The sequence below is a fragment of the Molothrus aeneus genome, chromosome 11 (genome assembly GCF_037042795.1).
Source record: "Molothrus aeneus isolate 106 chromosome 11, BPBGC_Maene_1.0, whole genome shotgun sequence".
Taxonomy (NCBI): domain Eukaryota; kingdom Metazoa; phylum Chordata; class Aves; order Passeriformes; family Icteridae; genus Molothrus; species Molothrus aeneus.
In genome coordinates, this window is record NC_089656.1 from 18,131,982 (window position 1) to 18,155,168 (window position 23,187).

Below are 23,187 nucleotides of genomic sequence, written 5' to 3' on the forward strand. Positions count from 1 at the left end.
TTGGTTTGGAGCTCAGCAAAATTGAAACGCTGACATTTGAGGTTAAATACACTTCTGATGCTCTTTGTTATGGTAACACCCCTTTCACTGCTACGTTCAAGAAGAGAGCTGAAAATTCACACTTTGCCACAGCACATTTTCAATCTTGTGTGAGCCCCGTATTCTGTAGCCAGATTTCATTGAGCTTTCCTCACATGGAACTTTTCTTGGCTCGTAGTAACGCAGAAACCCCGGTGAGGAGTTCACACCTTTGCTCAGGGCTGATCTCACCACAGCTCCTTTGCTCTCACAGTCTCACCCTGCTGAGGACACCCCTGAGAGCTCCTGGAGTCCTGATTTTGGCAAAACACTTCTTCCCACGAAAACCGACATCATTCTCCAGTGGGACAAGATTCAACTCTTATTATTTTTAAATCATGTCACTAATCTACTTATTGGAGCCTTGCCCTGGTGTAATAAAAACAAGTTTAAATTGCTGAAGGGCTCAGCTGCTGCCTCCAACAGCTGCCTGGCTGTAATTTGCCAATAGGATGTATTACATCCTGATTACAGTTTCTTTTGAGTGATAGGCCAAAATTACAAGGCCGAAATGTGGCTAATCATGATAAAGGAGATAAGTCTATTCATCTCCTGCCTGCATTTAATATTTGCACAGCAGATGCTGTTTGTTCCCTTCAGCTTCATTTTCACAGAAATTTGCTCTCATTCTGAAGAAGTCGTAAGGTTAATGAAAAACTTTATTGGACATTTTGATGGTGGAGAGAGGGAGGAAGGTGGAATATCTTGGAAGGTTTCTCTTTGTTTCCCAGCCCAGATCAACTTACACAAATCAACCAGCCCTTGAAAGACAAGCAAAGTGAGCTACTCCAGGCCAGAAACGATTTTTTCACTGAAAGGATTGTCAGGCATTGGAAGTGGTGGAGTCACCATGCCTGGGATTGTTCAATAAACAACTGGAGATGGCTCTCAGTGCTCTGGTTTAGGTGACATGGTATTGTTGGGCCAAAGGATGGACCTGATGATCTTGGAAGTCTTTTCCAACCTTAATGATGCTGTGATTCCAATCTTCCTAAAACACTCTGGGAACTCCTGATGAGCAGTGTTGCAGCAAAAATAGGCATTATTAATTCCTTCTCTGTCTCCACCACTGTGGGTGAAAATACAACCCACAGCAGAGTCCCTGATGCATCAGATCAGAGCAGCCACTCACAGACACTCAGCTCCCGTGGGGTCTCAGAACAGAGACAAATTCCAATTTATTTTGTGTTCTTGTGATATGCCAGGCATGAGACCCCAAACACAGCACAAATAATTGATCTCAAGCTTTTGCTCTTCACGTCCCAGCCTTTCTGCTGCTCCAGTTTTGCCAATTGTTCCTTGCATTATTGACTGTAAGCACAGAAGGAGAATGCCTGCAAGCACTGTGGGGTAAATACTTTTCCAGCCAAGTGGGTGCAGACCCCAGAGATGTGTTTTAGGCTGCAGGACAGATTGTGAGTTAGGCCAGGCTTGTGCAGCCCCTGGACCAGCTGAGCTGCTCCTACCACTAGTGTAAGGGTTTGACATAACACCAGTTAAGTCACTCTCCTGAGGGAAATGAAAACCATTCCTACACTGAAATATAATCAACATTCTAGAAACAAAGCCATTTAATGGCTAATTCAGATTACTCCTCAGGAATGAGAAGAGAAAATGAAACATTTAATTCTGGAAACACATTTTGCCCCAGACTCTCCCAGGCATCCCCCTGGGATGTGCATTCATCAGCTTGGGCTGGGTGTGTTTCCAGGACATTCTTTGTGACCAAGACAATCTCCTGTTCCACTGAGGCTTTGACAGGCAGGGACTTGAGTGACTTGGCTCTTGCAGTGCTGCCAGAGGGACAGGACTGCACAAACAGGAGCTCCCTGGTGGTTTGCAGCACTGGCCCAGCGAGGCCAGGGGCAGAGCAGCAGCAATGCTCCCCTGCACTCACCCCAGCTCCTCCCCACTGAGTTCTTCATAACATCACCAGCGTGGTATCCCTACACAGCCTGCTCTAAAAGATGAAATTGAGGTTGGAAAAAACCCAACCCCACTGGTTCTCTGCTATTACTCTCATTCATTAAGCTACTTTTTTCCTTTTTCTTCCCATAAGGATTTATCCTCATATTACAAATCAGTAATTCCTTCTCATTTTTCTCATGTGTTACCATGCAACGCCTGCAAACTTGATATTCCTATGCTCAGCAGCAGAGTCCATGTGCCAGTACACCACAGAAGTTATTCAAAGAGGGAATGTGGGATTTTCCATGCTCTGAGGACTGGATTAAGGATAGCAAAGCAACCACAGCCAGGGTCATGCCTCCTCTGCCTCCATCCCTGGACCCAGCTTGTCAAAGGCAACACAAGTGCTCCATTTGTCTTGCTGAGATGCCTCTGAAGGCTCAAAAAGCTAATTTGCCCCTTTTTTGAGCCCCCACCACAGCTGGTGCTGATGAATTTCTTGTGATGGTGCTGCCAGGCTTCACAAGCAGGCAGAGATTTGTGCCACAGGCTATCAAATTCAAGTTTATCATGGCCACTGAACCAGTAAGGCAAAGCCTCAGAGCATCACAAGCTCTCTGCAAAGCTCCTTCCCATTAGTGATGCCTGTCCCTGCTGTCAGTCCTGTAAAAAACAACCATTTTCCTTCTTTCAGGGCAAGGTTTAGGAAGTCCTATCCAGAACTGTAATGCCCCATGTAACCCTGTGCAGGAATCTGCAAAACTTGTCTGAAAGTGTTGTTCTTGTTCCCAAATCTATTGCTGACCTCTCTACATTTATTTTCCGTGGCTGTGAAATTCTCTTTGACCTAATTACAATTCCCACTTGGTGTTTTGGCACTGGAAATGGAGAAGCAGAGCTGCTGAACAAAAAGTGTGTCAGGTGCACTGTGGTCACCTCTGCCTTTTGGGGCAGAGAGGAGCAGACAAGGGCTGCAGGCACTGGGATCATTTTACACCTAAGCCAGTGTTTAATTCTCCTAATAGCCCCAAGATTGCAGGAGCTCAAAGCTTCCCACCAAGGATTAAGAAACCTCCTAAACATGGGTTTGTTGCAGGGATGGTAAAAGAACAACAGAGTCACTGAGAACTGTTCTTGAAAAACATTTATTCTGTCATGGATTTACAGCGCTGACTCCCAAGCCCCACGGCCTCTCCCAACAGGTCATTCTGGGCACAGTTACCTTGGATGGAAAAACAAAAGCCATACAAAGGAGCCCGCCCCCAAACAAACAGTTTGGTACCAAAGTGAGCCCAGGTTTTCTCTGGGCCTCTGCTGTTGGATATTTAACCCCAGCTGGGACGGAGCTGCCCTGCCCCATCCCTTGGTTCCCTGCCAAAGGCCCCAAGGAACTGAAGATGTTGTGTTTAACTGCAGAATAACCAGGGGGGACAGGGGTAGGGAAGGATTCAGCAGCTGCTATTTTTTTCAGACATCATTGAAAAAGGACATCTATGCATTTCAGTTTCACCTCCTGAGCCCCAGCATTAGCAAAGTCAGATACAAACCCAGAGACCAACGTACACAAAATAGTGACCAAGATCCAGACATTTCTAAGCCCCTCAGTTTACTGTGCTGTGACACCTCCAAAAAAGCAACAAAACCCACTTGAGGATTGTGGTGGATCTTATTTTTAAGAGGGAGGGACAGAGATGCAGCACAGAGCATAGCAACTGTCAAGCAATGTTTAAGGCAAATTTATTCCCATTTATCAGGAGTCAAAGAAATGGTTTTGTTTGTTGGCTTTGTTGTTTAAGCTGTTAGATAACATCTCAGCTGGACATTTCTGCTTAGATGATTTAATCAAAGTTTGAGGGAAGTCATCTCAAGCTGATCTGAGCCTAGAACAGCAAATAATGTTATTCCCAAGAATATCAGTCAGAACAAATTTTTCAAAAATTAAAGTAATTGATGTTCAGAACTCCCCCAAAACTTTCTTCCCTCAGAGACCAGGTTGAGCCCAAGTAAAACACACAGACATGAAGAAGGACACAGTGGCAAGCCTCTACAAACACAGGGCTGAGTAGGACCAAAGCAGAGCCAAACCTAAATTCCACAGGTGTGAAACAGAGTTATGAGTAAAAAAAGGGGGGAAAAAAGAAAAACAGAGCCCCAGAGAGGAATGTTTCATGAGAGAGAATGGAAAATAAAAGTCCTCTGAATGCAAAAAAAGGGAGTTCTTAGGTGCAGCCACAGAAAGCTGGGGAGTTCAGTTGCCTCATCTCTCAGGTGTGTTAGTTTGTTGTGCCTTTGCCCTCCCTTGCAGATGCAGGTGATGGTGCCAGGAGGTTCCTGCCTTTACTCAGTCTGTGCATCATAATTAGCCCCCCCTGCTTTCTTCAGCTCATTCTTGATGTAATCCTCATCCAGCTCTTTGTGGTCACTGATCACAAATTCTTTGGCAAAGTTCTGCAAGAGATAAAGAAAAAGCCTGTTAACAAAGGGGGATATTTTTCATTAGCTGATTGAAGGTGGGTTATCCAGCTTCCCTGGGTGTCTGAGCTGCGTACCCTGATCTCCCGTGGCTGGGATGATAAATAGCAAGCTGTGGATGAGACAGAGGGCTGGTGAAGGCAAAACCCAACACTTCACGTGGAAAAATGTTATGTATTCCACAGTCACTGGCTGCAGACCCAATGCAGGGGTGCAGCAGCTCTTCCTGGAGATGCACAGGCCAGGTTAGGTCAAGTTCCTTAAGCAGTATGTGAACTGAAACACTCCAAATTATTGACCTCCTGACCAGCACTGACCCTCAGCATAATCTTGGCCAAGTCACTAATCCTCTCTGTGCCCTTTTTAGGGCCCCTTCTCCTAAAAAAAGAACAGCACCACACCAGAGTCCACTACAGTGTCACAGCTGTGAAGGACTGAGCAGCACAGGGATGCTCCCAGGGGCAAACACAGCTCCCTCCGTGGATTTAGTGCCTCCTCCCCTCATCTCCACACTGTGGCCAAAGCCAGACACTGCCCCAGACAGGCTGTGCACAGGCTCTGCCCTGTGCCTTGTGTGCCAGGTGAGCTCCTGGATGGATGCACTCGTGTGCTGCAGGGCAGCTTCCTCCCTCTGGAGAGCTCTGCAGCTCCTGGAGCTGGGCAGAGCTGGGATGTGAGGCTGGGACACAGAAAAGCTGGCTGGGAGCACAGTGGGATCCAGAGCGCCTTCAGGGCTCCTGTCAGAGCAGTGGCAGCTCAGGGATTTTTTCCCTTGTTGGGGGCTGTCCTTCCTGCCTCCCAGCAGGGCTGGCATGGCATCCATGTGTGTGCACAGCCATCTCAGCAAACAGCCTGCTTGCTGCTTGCTCTAGCATTTTCCTCCCTTTCCTAACCACAACTGAGAGCACTGCATGAGCCTCCCTTCCCCCACGCCACAGACATGACAAACACAAGCATCCACTGCACTCCACCAAAAAACATGAATTAAAATCCCAACAGCTTTGCTGAGACATCTCAGGAAATCTGCAATGCCCCAGTCCCTGGGCAGTGAGTTCCCCAAAAGGTGATGGAGAAGGAGGGAACGCTTTGGGAGGGCAGCAGGAATCTTGTGTGGGTCTCCCTGGCACTGGCACAGCCCTGGCACAACAGGAAGGGGGGCTTCTAATTGGTTTCAGCCTCTAAGCCATGGGAGAGCTCTTGATTTGGCAGCATCCCAAGGGTCTCCGTTTGGGATCAGAGTCGGATAAAAGGGGGGGTGGAGGAGGATGCAGCTTGAAAGAGCCTCAGCACCTCTTTCATGCGGTGGGAGAGATGGAAAGGAGAGGAGAACAGCTCCCTCCTCCCCCCTCTGGGCTGTGCCTGATCCTGTTTCACACCGCAGGAAATCCTCGGAGCAGCTCGGGAGCCTTGGCTGCTCTGCTGTGCCTGGGGGCAGCTACAGAGTGCTCAGCAATGACAGCCCTGCTTTCCTGGCCGTGGGGACAGCACAGGCACTCATCCACGGCTTGGCAGAGGCCAGGGAAAATGGGAAAGACGTTGCTTTTTAGAGGAAAACAAAGCCTTTTCTTTTTCTTTTTTTCCTAAGATAGAAATAAAGAGGCAAACTGCCCAAACCATCAGATTTAGTCATGCTCACAAGTGTCCTACTTCCAGGTCTCCAGGGTGACATCTCTGCAAAGCTCAGCCCTTGCTAAGACCCACCCCAGGATTTTCAGCTGTTTGATGCTCCTATGTGAGTTTGGAGCTGAGCCTTTTCAATTCCTTTTCTATGGTACCAGGTTTAACACATTTTCTTCACCTTGGGAGCAGATTATCCAAGACTACATGATTCCAGGGTGAGTCTTTGCCCTGCTTTAGTGAGAACTGAAGCAGTTCAATAAAACCATTACTGAGAGGGATTCCATGAAAAGTGTATTTTATAAGTGTGAGGAGGATTTTCTTCAATGCAAAAGTGTATTTTATAATGAAAAGTGTATTTTGTAAGTGTGGGGAGGGTTTTCTTCAATGCCCACTCTGCAGAATCCAGCTGATTCTGAAATTGAAACTGCAAGTGCACTCATGCCCAAACAGAGGAGAATTCATCACATGTGCCACAAAGTAAATATAATTACTCAGATGCCTTCTCAAGTAGACACTTATCCAGATGACTCCTGGGTGATGATCTGTGGGCATCAGCCACCATTTCACGTCAGCACCACCAAAACACTTTGCAAGGAATGAACAGGGTCCCCCTAGCAGTGGCCAGATGGGTTCTGCTCCCAGCCACTCTTAAATATCCTCTTAGCTGACTGGGCCACCTCTTGTGCCAGATTTGTACCCTCAGAGTGCAATCTGGGTCACTGCTATTAATAACTCTGCTTTATTCCATTCTCTCAGGGTGCTCCTTGGCTCCTCACACCAGCTCTGACCCACCACGGTGTCTCCTCCAGCCTGGTCCCAAGGAGGGAAGATGCTTTTGGTGAGTTTGGTGCCTGGAATTTCTGATTTTAACACCCTGCTTGACCTTCTCCAGCCACAGCCTCCCTCATCACCCTGAATTTACTGTCTGAGCTCTCTGGGGCTGAGCTTTAGTTCAGGCTGCAAATCCTAAGGTACAGGGCATAACTCTGATGCTTGGGCCCCTGATTTGCTGACATGTGTCTTCATCTTACATCCCCCACTTCCTTTTCCCTTCTCCTCCCCCCAACCCCAGGCTTTCTACAACCACAGCAAGACCTGCCAGTGAATTCTGGCTTTTGTCTTCACCCCAGTCAGCAGCAGCCTCCAGATAACAAAAACAATGCTGCCATTTATCTTTATCACTCTCACAACACAACAGTGGCCACAGCCTCTTTGCTTTGCCTCTCAAATCAGTGAACAGCACACAGAAATACTGAGGTTCACTCCTGGTTCTCCAGCGCTCCTGTCTGGCTCCAGCTCCTCTTTGTGCCTGGGGGTCACAATTTTGGAATCTCATCCCCTGTGCCAGCCACACCAGGCACAGACTGAGAGGGCTCCAACCATGCAGGAGCAAAAAAGGTGCCTGCAACCTCCCTGGGAAACATGAAATTTGTGCAGAAAGCCCAACCCTTCTCTTCCAGCCAACTTAAAGGGGGAAAAAAAAGGTGGAGTAGATTTTCTTCCTCTCTTCCAAGCCCTGAATGTTTAGCATATGGGCCATAAAATTTCCTTAAATTGCCCAAGGGAAAATCCGTATGGTGCAGGTATTGTACCAAACCAGGTCTGCAGAGGTCCTTATAAATCCCAGCCTGGGAAGCCTGAAACCAGGAGTAAAATCCTTGTATAGTCCACAGACACTTCCCAGCAGCTACAGATGGGTGCCAGGTAGCTGAGCAGCTTCTTGCCATTTTTTATTTATTTTATTTTTACTGGGGCTTCCAGCAGCTTCTGCTGATGTTCAGAACTCTCAGTTCTACTGTGCTTAATGTCACCATTCCCATGCACTGGTCACCTCATCCTCAGTGCAGAGGAGGTGACATCTCCCAGGTTTCATTTCCAGCATGGTCCTAGTCCCAGTCCCACAGCAAACCTGCTCCTGCACTCAGCTGTCAGACTCCAAGCTCAGCAAAAACCCTCTCTTCAAATCTACTCCCTGCCAATTTTACATGGACCGGTTCCAGACTCTGAGAGAAGCCAGTCCAAACCTCTGGCAAACACTTGTCTCAGCAATGGGAGCTGCATTTCAGCTGCTCTGCAAATTCTCCCTGCTGTGCTTCATCCCACTGGAAGAGTCACAAGTCTGTGGGTCAGACACAGGGAGATGAGAAGCTGCTGATTCTGACCCTCTTCTCTAGACTTGGAGTTCTTGTAAATCCATATCCATTTGGTATGGCCATTGCAGTAAACCAGAAGAGGAAAAACAACCAAAAAGGAGAATAATTTAGTTTGCCTTCCCAGCAGGATCTCACTCACCCTCATGAGTAACTCTCAAAGCCACTGTGACATGGTTGTTCCCTGTGAGTTTGATTTCCTGCCTCCAACAAAGCGATTAAACCTTCTGCTTTAATTCAGCTATTTCATCTTCTGCTCAGGACTCTGTACTGATAAGAGAAAACCAAAGCACATACAGGGAATTCTGTGTGATCCCAAGATCAGGGACAGGGCCCCCATCAGTGGCGGCTCCCTCATGGGACACATCATCAGTGCAGTGAGAAATCCAGAGGGAAAGGGAAAGATGAGCAAAAAAAATATCTGGGTGTGAGCTGCAAAACAGGAACCCAGCAGAGCTGTTGACATCATGAAAGCCAGATGAATTCCTCACCAAAAATAATGATGAATAAAATGCCTTGAATATTTGCTCTCAGAAACAGAGCTGTTTTACCCTGAATATGAATTAGGGAAATAACAGAGCACATGACTATGTGGGGGAAGGAGTGCTGATGAAAACAGAGTCAAAATCCATGGAAAATCTGACAAACTGGCAAAGATTGGGCAGTTCCTTTGCTGGGAGAGTCCTGCAGGACATGAATTCATCCCTGTCAGGAAAAAGACCCCAGTGCTGCCTAAGGAAGAGTTCAAATCTCCTGGTAGGAAATGCAGTCATGAAGGGACAGAGTTCACAGAGAGGAAGGAGCACTCAGAGGGAAACCAAGCCCTGGCTCCATTTCTTTGGTGTTTGCATCAGAACCACCCCATTGCAGCACCAGGTGCCTCTCCCAGTGCCTGGGCTGGTCCTTGCTGTGGGCTCTGGTGACCAAAGTGCAGCTTGCAGGGGACACCAGTGCTGTGGGGTGGCTCTCTGAACACATCTGCCAGCTCACCCTGGCCGCAGGGTGACACATGGCTCTGCCAAACAGATGCAGAAGTCACTGCTCCATGAAATTCCCAGTTGTTTACATTGTTCTAGGGGCAGGTTTAGACTCTGCCCCAGAAATTATCTCCCCAACATCTTAAGCAGCCACCTGCAGTGGGAAATTCTGTGCCATTCTTCCCCCATTAGATCTGTCCTTGGCATGGAGAGGAGCCCAGTGGGTAGGAGGTGGGATTGTGCATCTCCCTGTCTCCATTTCACAGCAGTCTCACACTGTAGGAGTTAGCTAGACCCATTTTTACAGATAAATACTTGTTCCCCATCCTGGCCTTACTTCCAATCTGCTCCCAGCTGAACTGCTTGGACCAGGCTGCAGGCTGGAGCCAACATTTCCAGCTGAGTTAAGGAGGAAAGGATGGAAAAATAAATGGCTGTGGGGGAAAAAAATAGCTCCTGATAGTTCCTTAAATGGATTTGTCTACAATCCAAAAGAAATACAATAAACTCAAAACCCATTTTCCAACAACATTAAAGAGCTAATGAGCATAGGTCCAAGTAGGGCCAGAAGACCTGGCTCTCATCTAGTACAGATCAGAAGAACTACAGCTATTTGTAGCAGATGAGATCCATCCCTGTCATTTTACAGTTATTACAGCTAAAAATCAATTGTTCTTTCTTCCTGAGAGGTTTTCTGGCAACCTCCTGCACTCACTATCAGCACTCCAGAGCCACCTCCCCATGGATTTCACAGCACCTGCTCCTCCTTCCCAGGGAGGAACACAAAAGCCAGGGCAGCCCAGTTCCTCCCTCTGCTCTGTAATGGTTCATCCCTTTGTTCACAGCCCATAACCCACTCCTCACCAGTTCATGTCCTTGTGGTTTCCTTTTTTCCACCTTGGCAGGTGCTTCTGGGAGCCCAATAACCATCCCTGGTGGGATCCTCTTTGTCCCAGGGCTGGGCTGTGCTGGCAGGAGGTGCCTGAGCTGACTGGCTTTCCCTTGGTCTCACAAGAACAGCAACATTTATTGGTGTTTGCTGAGCCCAGCTCACCCATCCAGCACAGGGTATAAAACAGGAATCTCCTCACACTTGGGTCTTAAATAAAGACCCACAGGAGCTTTGGCAAACAGTACAAGATTGTGAGAGCCCTTCAGGTTTTGCTGAGGGCTTCTCATACTGAAGAGCTGCTCTTCTGGAATCCCAAGCTGTCCCTTGTGCACATCAAAGCTGTACAAAATCCTCCTTGTGCCACCCTTCCACAGGGTGGGCCCAACTGCACCTGTTCAGGGTTTGCAGACCAAAAATCACCTACCTTAGGGTACTGGTTATTCCAAATGGTGAACCAACACTGGCTCAGATTTGGAGTTTATCATTACAGAAAAAAAAAAAAAAAGTGTATTTTTCTATGTATAACTCACATCTCAAATAACCTCTGTAAAAAACAGAACACTGAGAATGTACCTGAAGGTCAAGGGAGCTGCTAAGAGTGAAATAGCTCTGGGATAAATACCCTCCATTACATTTCAGCTGGACTTTCTTATTTATTCTGACAGATTACCTGCAAGGTCACAGGCATAAAAAGCAGAAAATGGTTCTGCTTTATCTCACTGCACTCAGAGGGATTCAGTTGCATATCAAGAACTATTCAAAATACTTGTCAAGATAATTTCTTCTGGACAGGAGATCACCATTGCTCTGACATTCAGAAATGCTTTGCAAGCATTTATAGACAAGGTTGCTCAGTAAAAGTGTACCAAGCACCAGTTGTATTGTTTTTATATTTTAGTACAGACTAATTGGAATATGAAAGCTTTTAAGTAACAGCTAAGAATGGTTAATGCTCCACCAGATTATTAACTTGTACAGACTACTAATCAAAGATGAAACAAGTGAAATTGCAAATTATATGTAACAGACCTAGGGACAGCTCTGAGCACAGTGCTCAGGAATGCTATTCAACTCAACAGGAATACATTGTCTAAACAGATTTTAAAGAAAATCTTGGGCTTAGTGACTCATATAAGAGTCATTCATTAGTACTCTATAATTTCAACTTCAGCTACAATTACACAGTTTCAGCTGCTTCCCATGAGCAGAAACTTGCTTTCCTGTCTCTCAGGTGTCATTCTGGAAGTTTCTTTGGAGAACAGGCCCCTCTGAGTTGTCATTCTGAAACATTCAGCACCAGAGGTTATCATCTGGAAGGACAGGAATGTGTTATCTTCATTCTTCTTATCTAAATGTAATCTTCTGTATCATATAAACTACCAAAGAGTGGAGGGGGCTTCATTCTCACCCTTCCAGTGTCCTGTTGGGAGGTTTCTTTACACTGGCAAGAGCCCAGTTATTGAGGGGACATTAATTTACTCATCAGCCCATTCTCCAAGAGCATAAACAAAACCATTTCTCATGCTCTGGTGAGCTGGTTCTATGTCTCATTGGAAGAGCTAATCTTGCTTTGGATTCTCCCCCAGAAGAAACATTCCAAACATCAGCATCCTCTCCATCACAGCCAGGTCTCAGCTGTGCCTCCCACAGTCACTTCTCTCCTGGCTGTTGTTTCTTCTCACTTGGACTGAGCACATTTCTCTTTCCCCTGCTACGCCCAAGGCCAAACAAAGCCTGTTCACATCTAGTTAGCCATTAAGAGCTGTTAGTTAATTGGTGCCACAGGGACTTCAGACTTTGGGTGATTAGCTCCACAAATCCACCCTGCAAAGGCAAAAGGCCTCTGGAGAAGTTTAAACAAGGGTGTGGGTTTTCCTGTTTAATTTTACCTGCTTAACTGAATACTGCTGATGATCATTCAATAGGGAATTATTTCCATAGCAAGGAAGGGGATGGGACACATCTCAGCGGTGACAAGGAGGGGAGTGCAGAAATTCCCTCCTCATGAAATAGCTAAGCCAGCCTTAAGCTCAAAAGATGCTTCTTTATGCCTGAGTGCTCAAAGGGCAGATGTTAAGCCTTGCTAGGAGGAAGACAGGCAATAGGAAACTGTCTTCTTTTTAAAGGATTAACTCCTAAGTTGGAGGATGAGCCAACCCTTCCCTCTCTCTCCCTCCTGCTGCAGTTGGTACAGAGAGCAGCGATGGGAGCTGGTGGTTAGGAGGAAAAGGAAGAGGTTACCTGTACTACTTCCTTGACCAGAGTCTTGTCAGTCCCAGTTTTGGCTCTCTGCAGGCCACTGACATCCTCTCCAATCCAGGTGATGAGGGCAAACTTGACTCTCTTGCTCATGGCATCGCCGGTGGTGAATCGGACAAAGCCGAACAATCGCACATCGTCTGCGGAGGCAAAAAAGGGACAAAAGGATTAAAACCAGCAACATCCCTGCCTTCCCCTCTCCAGGGTGAGCCTACTGCTCTCAAAAACCAAGGCAAGACACTGATCCTGTGTTCAGTGCCAGCATTTGGGAATCGGGGGGCAGGACAGGGCTCTGCTCATACGCCCTGTGCTTGCCCGTGTGGGCTCTGCCCCTTCTGGGTTCTCTGAGTTACTGGGAGGAAACTGGCTGTGCTGAACACCCCACACCACAGTGGAAATGGCTAAAATACAGTCAGCAGGCAGGTCAAGAGCACAGGGCTAACCCCAGTTACACATTCAGCCAAGTGATTCATCTGCAGGTCTGGTGAAGAAGGGAAGACAGCGATATCCTCATGTCTCTTTCTTACAGAATAGCAGGATTAGGTTCACACTTTATAACATTACCAGAAACCACTACCATATCCTCATGTCTCTTTCTTACAGAATAGCAGGATTAGGGTCACATTTTATAACATTACCAGAACCTGACCATTGTGCAAGTCTGATCTCTCTCCCTCCTTCCATCCATTTCTGGCTCACTTGTAGTATAAGTTTACAAGAAGGAGGAGAGAAGAAGGAGGAAAAAAAAAATCTGCAATGACTTGCCCAGGTGTGTTTTTCTATTCTTTCCAAAGCCCTGGAGGGAAAAGTCCTGGACTTCAGAGCTGTGCTGATCCTTGTTTCACAACTGGCTTGTGCTACATCACACCAGACTAATTTAGCCTGGCCATATGTGTGACAACCTTGCAGACTCTTATCTCAAAGAGCTCCTTCCTCCATCTCCTGTGACTCATGGAGCAGTTGGAAGCTTCCTGATCAGGAGCAAGCACCATCCCCCTGCATCCCCAGGCTCCAAGGGATGCTGGAACCTTCCACCAGGAGGGCAGAAAGCAGAGCAGATGGACACTTGTGCAATTGTGGAATATTTCTAATAATCAATATTTCAATCGTCATCTCTCAGAGGTCACTCGAGGCCTTTTAAAGGAGGTGACTCAAAGCAGAAGAACAAACCTGCTGTTAGAGAAGACTCCTGGTAATCCTGGCACACTTGTTGTGACCAGTTCAATGTGCCTTAGAGGGATTTGCTGGGTTGACTAATTGCCAGGTGAAAATGTAGGCTCCAGGTGTAGGAATGACTGCCAACATCCCCAGCAGACTCTGTGAGCAGCCAGGACAGCCCCAGGAGCTCTGGAGACAGGGGAGAAGCAGCTCTAAATTGCTCATCCCCTGAAAATAAGCTGCTAGAAATCAATGTTAAAAAAAAATTTGGGATATTCTCTGCAAGCTAACAGATCTCAGAGCTTCTTTAACACTTTGATTTGCCAAAGTGTGGACAAAGACAAATTCTCCTTGATAAAAGAGAAGACTTTTTTAAGTCTGAAAAAAAATCCACCTCTGCTCTCCCTGTTTTATTCTCTTTGTTCTTTTTTATTTTTTTGTTACTGACTGAGTAATACTGGGCAAACTGGAAAATGGATGTAGGGGGGGTGTGTGAGCCAGTACAATGTTCAAAACAAACTCCTCTGAAGATTTCAAAATAGAAACAAAAAGAAAGATCTTATTCAGAGGAAAAATCCAGATGGATCTTTGGAAGGAGAGAAAGAGTCGTGTATCAACAATGCAGGCAAACAAAACTTCTCTCTCAGTTGCCCTGCTACTGGTGAGTGTAGGAAATGCACGTGGGGGCTGCTGGTTCTGACAGCAAATCCTATTCCCAAGATTGATTAGAGCCATAAATGAAGCGACAGCCAGGAAATACCCAAGGTGAAGAGAGACAGTAAATCCCCTAATGTTACAATTAACAGATCCAGGAGCCAGCCTTGCTTCCCCAGCTCTGACAGCAAAGGAGGCCACACTGCCCAGAACTGTTCTGTGGCTCCTCTGGGAACAGATCTGGAAGTCCCAGAGTGCTGGGAGCTCCTGCACTGCAATGGTGTCACTGCCCTTCCCATGGAGCCCTCGATCCCCACCTTGAGCCTGGGGGTTTTCATCCCTGTCCCTTCTAACAGAGGCTGTCACAGAGCTTGAACACTGCAATGTGCCCCTTTCTGATAAAGATAGTAGACAAAAGATAATGAGTGTGAAAACCCAGTGCTTTTTCATAGCAGCACAGAGAGGAAGCTCCAGGGATGCCCCATCCAAGTGTCCAAGGCCAGGTTGGATGGGGCTTGGAGCAACCTGGGATAGTGGAAAGTGTCCCTGCTTATGATGGGGCTGGAATGAAATGATCTTTAAGGCCCCTTCCAGCACTGGGATTCTATGAATTTGTCTGTCAGAATAACTTCCCTTTGACATTAACCCAAGCTCACTGGCAGCAGCAGGATTTGCTTCTCAGCAGAACTTCCAGTGCTTGCCCATCCTGTTTGAAAGCAGCTCCGTGACACTGAAGAGAGCCAAATGCAGCAATTCCAGCTTTCATCCATGAGATCACCTGAGCATGAACAACCCTTACTTCACCATGTCCTGTAAGTTTCATGAGCACCTGAGGTTGGACTGGGGCTCTGAGTCACCTCTTGGGCAGATTTTCCTGGGGCTGCTTCACTTGTGGGGGCTTGAAGGGGGTCACACCCAAGTGGGTCCTGTCTCCTCCTGTCTCCCCATGGAGTTTAAACCCCACTGGAGGCAGAGCAGGCTCTTCAGCTGCCACAGGATATTTAGCACAAACGTGATGCCTTAGCTGCTGTGCCGGGTGTGAATCACGCTGCACACAAAGCCAGAGGGAATGTGAATTGGAGCCCTGAGCAATTAACATGTCTCAGTTCCTAAAAGGGCATCAGGGACGGATGGAGAGGTTTTTAGCACTAGCTCAGCCTGGCTATAAGCCTCTCCAAGCGCAGGTCAAAATCCCCGAGCAGAAGTGGCTGAGTTTCACAATTAGGCTGAAGCGTGTTCGGCGTGATAAGGGGATCAAAACGCGAGTCCTTCCCTACTCCCAGATTTCCTCTTTCACAGTTCATCAGTTCTAGCCTGCCACATCAACTCCCCACGCTGGAAGTCATCAATGCCATCAGTGCCAATTCCCGGAGAAATCTCAAGGCATTAACATCCACCAGCCCCTGCTCACACAAAAGCACTCACGGTGGTTGTAGGAATTTGCTGGGAATGAGGGGAGCAGAACAAATCAGACAGAGACAGCACAGATTGCCCCTGAAGGAGGAAATCCTGCCCAGAGCTGTGCCACCCCCCCTTCCCAGCCACTGAGACATGAATTTCAGGGCAGAGAGAAGTGAATAACTGGTCTGGGGAGAACGGAAATAGCAGCTTTATTTGAGATCACGCAGGATCCAAACAGCAGAAATTAACAATGTTTATTCAATTAATAGCACGGCTCCCTTCACAATGGCTGGACAAACAATGAGCAGCACAATGAATGCCTTAACGAGCATCACTTGGTATTTCTCTCCAAACTCTTTATTTATCACTAAGACAGGATTTTCCAAATATTCTGATTAAGCCGCCCTTGGCTGTCAACAAAGCTTGATGCCAAACTACAGAGATTTCCTTCATGGTATCCTTCCCTTTTTCTACATCCACTCAAGTGCTTTGGTTCAGCTGTACTGAAAAATTCCCCATTAGATTGAAATGCAGTGAGTCACCAGTAAAAGATAATAGCTGCAGGAAAGAAATGCACTGCCAAACCATCAGGGTTCTGAGGGCTCTGAGTGGCCAGGCCAGAGATGTGCCATGATAAAATCCCTGCTCCCAGCTTCACCTGCCTCCTGAATCAAGGTCACAGGCAGCCAGGCAGGTGATGGACTGACCTGCTTTTGTCTTCTGTCCAACATGAATTACTACAGCACATGACAGGTTCCATGAAGATTTAATTTGTTTGCTTCAATTGGATTAATTTTGGATTAATTTGTCAATTTTCCACCTCTTCAGTCAGCCTCATGGTCACGTGGCTGCAAGTGCAGACAGAAATGTTCCTTCCCTCTTCCTACACTGTTTTTTCCTCTTAAACCCTGCACTAAGCCCACAGCTCTTGTGCAGGGCTGCCTTGCTCCACCCCAAAGTGTTCATTTAATCATCTCAGACCCCACCACAGGGCTTTGCTGGGGCACCAAACCTTCTCCAGGTGACTCAGGGTGGCCCATGTGAGTGCAGGGACACAAATGCAGGGACAGTGACCCCACAGTGGCTTCTCTGCTCCAGGGGGGTGCTGCTACCCCAGTGACAATCATGGCTCCTCTCCTGACCTGGGTGATTACTGAAGGCACAGTGGGAGCAAAAGGGGACCCAGCTGTTCCCTGAAGGAAGGAATGGTTGGCCAGAAGGGCCAGGCAGGCCCCAAAACAAAGGGCAGGCAAAAGGTACAAAGCTCTTCTTTCCCTGCTCCTGAGCCCACCATGGGATGGCAAAAGCGGACCCACAGCCATTTTAATTGAATATCACAAAACCAAGAGCTACCATCAGTTACTATCAGAAAACCCAGAGTTACCATCAGTTACCATCACAAAACCAGAGTTACCAAGAGTTACCAAAAAAACCAAAGAGCTACCAAGAGTTACCATCACAAAACCAAAGAGCTACCAAGAGTTACCACAAAACCAAAGAATTACCAGCAGTTACCATCACAAAACCAAAGAGAACCATCAGTTACCATCACAAAACCAAAGTTACCAAGAGTTACCAAAAAAACCAAGAGTTACCAAGAGTTATCATCACAAAACCAAAGAGTTACCAAGAGTTACCACAAAACCAAAGAATTACCAGCAGTTACCATCACAAAACCAAGAGTTACCAAGAGTTAATGCAAAACCAAGAGTTACCATCACTGCAGGCCCTGACCCAATAAATTACTCCCACAAAAATCAGTGAGAATATTCCCTAAAGCCACACCCTGTCCACAGCAGGGCCAGGCTAAGCCTGGGCTCCAGCTGGCAGCCAGGAGATCTCTGTGGCCCTGCCAAGAGCACGTCCGCACAGGCAGGGAGGGCACAGGGGCAGGGTGACAAACTCCATAAGCCACCCATGGCCCCAGGTCTTCCCTGAAATAGCCAGGAAGGGAAAGCAGGAGAGATGAACACCGAAGAGGAAAAACAAAAGCAGTAGGAGATTGATTTACAAGGCCCATTTTAGCAACTTAAGATGCAGCCAAATGCAGATAAGCACCTATCTCATTATATGTCCTCGTGTGTTTTTACAAATCTTTCCTACAACCTCAGGTGCCAACGTTACCTTGGTGATCTCTTAACTCACAGCTCCTACTTTTTTAATGTGCAGCCCAGGCTTTCTGGGACAATTGATCTAAACCCCAAAAAACTTGTATTTTTATTAGGAGCCAATTCTATTTCTATTTTCTAATATTTTATGTCAACCCTAAATGATTTTATAGGGTATTTATTTTCTGTTCTTCTAAAGATTTTCTGTTCTTCCTGCTGCTGAATGCCCAGTGTGGTTTTGGGCTGATCTTTTCAGACACATGAATAACTATCCCATTTCATGCTGTCATTGCAATTATTTATCTGCACTGAGGCTTTCCAAATAAAAGGCTCATTATTTCTTTTGTCAGAGATGCATTGAAAACAGCTGTTCACATATGGCATGGGGAGGAGGTGGGGGGAAATCCAGCCTTCTGACCACTCCATTTTTTTCATGGCAAAATACACACTAAAAAAAATGAAATTAAACCACAGACAGAGCCAATGTGATGCTGTGCTGCTTCATAATAGAGACATTAAGGCAATGTCCAGGGCAGTCAGGTACAACAGACACACACAAACGTTCCACAGGATGTCATTTCAGCAGTAACTCATTCTGCTCTTCTCAGCAACAGCATCACCAGCCCAGTTGTAAGACTTTGAAATTAAAAACATCAAAAAAAAAATCCTAAGAGCTGTCACATCCTTCCATACAATAACCTTCAACTCTTATCTCTTTCTGGCCTCAAATGCACCAGCTCAGCTGTTTTTGTGTTTTTTCAAAGTGTACTGATGGCACGTAGTACTAACCACCAAATTAATGCTTCCTCTGGAGCCAGGCCATCTGCAGAGCAAGAGCTGGAGCTGGGAAGTAAAATGGATCAGAAGCCTTGAATCAAGTCCTTGTTTAATGCAGAGGGGGTAATCTGTGCTGCTAAACCCAACCAAAACAGTCTCAGCCAGAAGACACAGGGGGTGTCCACATGGAGTGGTCAGTGACCCTGACACAGTGAATGCCCTCAGCTTTGGTCTCCAGACCCTGTGGGTCAGACCAGGGCCAGCAAAGGCATTAGACAGGACACTGGCCATTAGACAGGACACTGGCCATTAGACAGGACACTGGCCATTAGACAGGACTGCAAGAGGAAGAGCCCCTAGCAGCCACCAAGGATGTCCAGTGGCTTAAACCAACCTCCTTGGCCTAAACCAGCCTCCATGGCCTAAACTAACCTCCTTAGCTTAAACCAACCTCCATGGCCTAAACCAACTTCCTTGGCTTAAACCAACCTCCATGGCTTAAACCAACTTCCTTGGCCCAAACCAACCTCCATGGCTCAATCCAACCTCCATGGCCTAAACCAACCTCCGTGGCTTTGCTTTGGGATAGGCTGGAGGAGAGGTGTCACACACAGATGGATGCCAGGCTCTAAAGCAGGGTCTGCTGCCTCCCAGGCAGTGCTGAGACAAACAGACCTTGACAGCAGGAGTTCAGGGTCAGGCTGTATTTGCAGTATCACCCCAGGACCCTGAACAAGAGGGCACTGAAGGAGCTCTTTTTTTCCACATTTCCTTCCTCTAGGAGTGGCAGCTGCTGTCCCCATACGGGGATGGGGAAAATGTGATAATTTAATGATTCTGTTTGTTCAACCTTTCTGTTCCTACACAAAGCATAGTGAAGATGGAAGGAAGAAAAGGCCCCCATGCCAGGATCTGTAAGATGCAGGTCTGATGTGGGAGGTGTATCTGAGAGCACAGCAGAGGACAGAACCCAGAGCAGGGCCAGCAGCAGCTCCTGGCTCAGGGCTTGGGCCTCCCTGCCCCAGCCCAGCACCTGTGGCACATGTGCTCCCCCAGCAGCCCCAGAGCAGGGCTGGAGGTGTGCAGAGCTGGTTTCTGACACGGCCTCCCTCAACTGCTACTTCCTCTCAAAGAAGCAGTTTCAGTTTCTCTCCTTTCCCTTTGTCCCCAGCCACGCTGGTTCCCCAAGGAGGTTTGCAGAGCCAGTGATGGGCATGGAAAGGGTGATGGATAGGGGGGAAAAAAAGCAAAAATAGGGGCTGTTACCAACAGCCCACTGACCTCTGTCACTGCACAAGGCAGGACATCCACCACAGGCAAGGAGATTCCAAACTGGCACAAAAGCCCCTCCTGGTCCCAGAGCCACAGGAGCCAGCACACAGCGACCCCGCCCAGCGCCCGACAAGGGGAGCTGTGAGTACCAAGGTGCTTTTCATAAGAATGGCTCTTAAAGACAGCGGGGACACTGGTGCTTGCAGCTCAGAACAGCTGCTGCAGAAAGTGGAGCTCCGACGGTGACTCTTTGCACGCTGAGATTTGCAATCCCAGCTCCCGCTCTCACCTCCGACCACCAAGTGATGCTCAGCTTCTACCAGAGGCAGCTGCTGCACTTTGTGGCTTTCAGGGCAGTGTTTCTCACACAACAGGAATTCAAAACAAAGAAGTTTGTTCTGATACCAAGATATTTAGATTTTTAATCGCACTTTTTGAAGCTAGTTGCATTGATAGCAGCTCATCTCCCCTCTGATGGAATATAAAAGGAGATGGAAGAGACCAGGATGAAAGAGATGGAGCAACAAGAATAAATAATATTCAACAGCTTTTCCCATCCCTTGCTACTCTTTTTACTGACTTTGTTTCAGTAGAAATATTCCAACCAACTCTACTTCCACTTTCTTCCAGATGGGAAGGAAAGCTCCAACTTCACTGCTGGCACAAGGTTTGATCCCTGACTGTGTCTAGCAGGCCAGGTGAAGGTTTGCTGCACAGATGGAGGCTCCAAAACTTGCATCTCTTCCTTCCCCAACTGCGGCACCGAAATTCGTGGGTGGAGGAAGATCTTTTTCAGCTCTCAGCCAAGGACCAGGCACCTCAATTTGCCTTTTTTTAAAGCCTCCAACAGCTGTGCTCCAGAGGTGCCTTTGAGGACAACTTCTTGGCCCTGGTCTGCCAGGGAACAGCCCTCAGCAGGTGCATGCCAAGGGAAAGGGAAGGGAGGAACAGGGAGCAATGGAGCAGCTCTAAGGGATTTAGCTCCCCATTAAAGGCTAACAATACCCCACAAGTGCCCTATATTTAACTCTTTCCTTCCTGAGCTTATTTCTAAAATATGGAAAATTTCCTTTTTTTGTATCTTGGGGCCAGCTTGCTTTGAGCACCCTGTTTATAAGCCCTGTTAAGAACACAGATGTGGCCACACTCCAGAGAGCAGTGTGTGCCTCCACTATTTGTCATCCTCATCGTCCCCAACCCAACCCCTGCCTGTGCTCTGCCAAAGCTCCTCTGCCTGCTCAGCCACTCCAGAAAAGGACTTTGCCAAGTTCTCAAGGGGCTCCCTTCCAGAAAAAGCATTAAACATCAGCTCAGACAAAAAGGAAGACAGGAACTGTAAAAAGGCAAGGAGAGAAAATAAATGGGGAAAGTTCCCCTGCAAGCCTCAGGTGTCTGGAGACAGCAGAGATGCTCAGTTAAGTTGTTCAGGAGAGGAGACAGAGAACTCAGATCCTGAAGTCATTGACCTCCCAAGGGAACAATTAACCACTGCCATGAACTTCCACAGTGCTGAGCCCTGGGATTCCCTGGGTTCCAGGTAATTGCTTTTCCCTTCTGTTGCCCACTAAAAAAGAGTTGAGTGGGAAGGAGTTCCTGCAGTGCAGGATCAGCTCTTCTGACACCAACTACAACAGGACCTTTCCTAGTTCTGAGAATTTTCCCTGCAGGTTCTCAGGAACAGCTGGAAACAAGTGGCTGCATTGATCTCAGTGAGACCCCACTGCCAACATCGTAGCAGAGCAGCCTAAACCATCATCATTTCATGGCTCCTTTCCAAGGACTAAAATACACTTTTCTCCTGTCAGATCAGAGCTGTCCTGCCCTCAGTTACTTTGCTGGGAGTTCTCCCCTTGCACTCCCTAAAGCCCAGCCAAGCCCTGGGACTCCCAGCCCCACGGTGTCCCCATGAACTGCCCCACCTTGGGAGGACAGAGACTGCTCAACACAATTCCTCCACAGTTCAGACCCAGAATTCTGAAAATGCAGGGGATTGATTGTACAGTAACTGGCTGAGTGAGTAAGTCTTTGTTATAATCCAGTATTAGTAAAAAATACTCTGTATCTCACCGCACTTGGTGACATTGTTAACTAGCAGCCAAGATAGGAGAAAAACTGATAAAAACTGAGATAAAAATCAAAACCCCCCTTTGTGAAACTCATCAAAAATCACGATCAGAGGCAGTTAAACACTCCTGAATTTATCTTCGTTTTCCCCAGGCTTTGTTCCTGCCCTGAACGTTCCACAGCCGGCAGCTCCACAATCCAGTGCCACGTTTGAACCTGGAGCCGCAACAGTTGCGCTTGTGCAACGCCACATCTGCGATTGTTCGATTGTTTGCAGGGCTGTATTGTTCCAGCCCCGCTTTGCAACCACCACCCTCCAGTCAGGTTTTGTGTTCTCAAAAAGCCCCAGCAAGCCTTCCAACGGCAGTCACTTTAGTGCTATGATTTTCAGAAGGATTTTTTTAAAGTATTTCATTCCCAACGATCTGCACGACCACATCTTTCTGGCCACAACCGAGTCGGGTTTGCCCTGAAATTGCATTGCCAAACAAGGCGGCCGTTGCTTATCAGGCGTTTTATCTGGTTTATAACCGAGGAGCAGTGAAAGATTGTGCAAAGAGGGGAGGAAGAGCCCAAAGGACGTGAAGTCTAAGGGTGAGACAAAGGACCCGCTGGACTCTGGACTTGGGGGAGTTGCACTCGGTGGGGCTGGAAAGGCGATCCCGCAGGACGGGGCGGGCAGGGAAGCAGCAGCGCTAATCCCAGTCCCCCCAAGTTTCCTCCCGTCCTTTGCCCCTGGCCGCGGGCAGCGGGAAGGGCGGAAAGGGGCCAAGGCAGCGGAGACGGAGCTTACCTGTGCACTTCCTTTTGAAGGTTTCATAGTCTACCCCTTGGTCTCCAGGGACGATCGTAGAGCCATTGTACTTAAACGTCACCCTTCGGGGAGGGAAAAGACAAGGGGAATAATACAGTTAAAAGTCACCTTTCCGGATGGGGGGAAGGAAAGGGGAACAACACGTTTAAAAGTCACCCTCTGGAATGGGGGAAGGGAGGGCGAAGAATACATCGAACAGTCACAGTCTTTAGGAAGGGAAAGGAGGAGATGGGGAAGAATAGGCGGTGGAAAACGCATCCTTTAGGAATAGAGGAAGAGGAGAAGGGGGTGAGATCTGCAGAATTCACCCTTTGGGGAGCGGGGGGAGAGGCCGGCGAGCCCCAGCGCCCCGCTGCCCGTCCGGGGGGGATGCCGGGGGGGCACCTACCAGTTCACCTCGGTGGCATCGTCCCTGACGAGGTTGTACGCCTCCCTGCACGCCTCCTTGTCGATTTTGGTGGCCATGGGGGCGAAGGGGAGGGGGCGCAGCGCGGAGCGGCGCGGAGCTGGGGGGGCCGCGGCCGCCGCTGCTGCCGCACCGCGCTGAGCGAGCCGAGCCGAGCCGAGCCGAGCCGAGCCTGGC

The 23,187-nt window shown here is 47.9% G+C and overlaps 1 protein-coding gene across 1 annotated transcript; it reads right to left on the reverse strand.

Moving 5' to 3' along the window:
• Positions 1-3,115: 3,115 nt before the first annotated feature.
• COTL1 (coactosin like F-actin binding protein 1) lies at positions 3,116-23,163 on the reverse strand. The gene is made up of 4 exons (XM_066557519.1): positions 22,993-23,163; positions 22,584-22,666; positions 12,339-12,496; positions 3,116-4,434 (listed from the first exon to the last, which is right to left on the reverse strand). Exons 1-4 carry the CDS (start codon positions 23,067-23,069, stop codon positions 4,324-4,326), a joined length of 429 nt encoding a protein of 142 aa, XP_066413616.1. The 5' UTR covers positions 23,070-23,163; the 3' UTR covers positions 3,116-4,323.
• Positions 23,164-23,187: the final 24 nt, after the last annotated feature.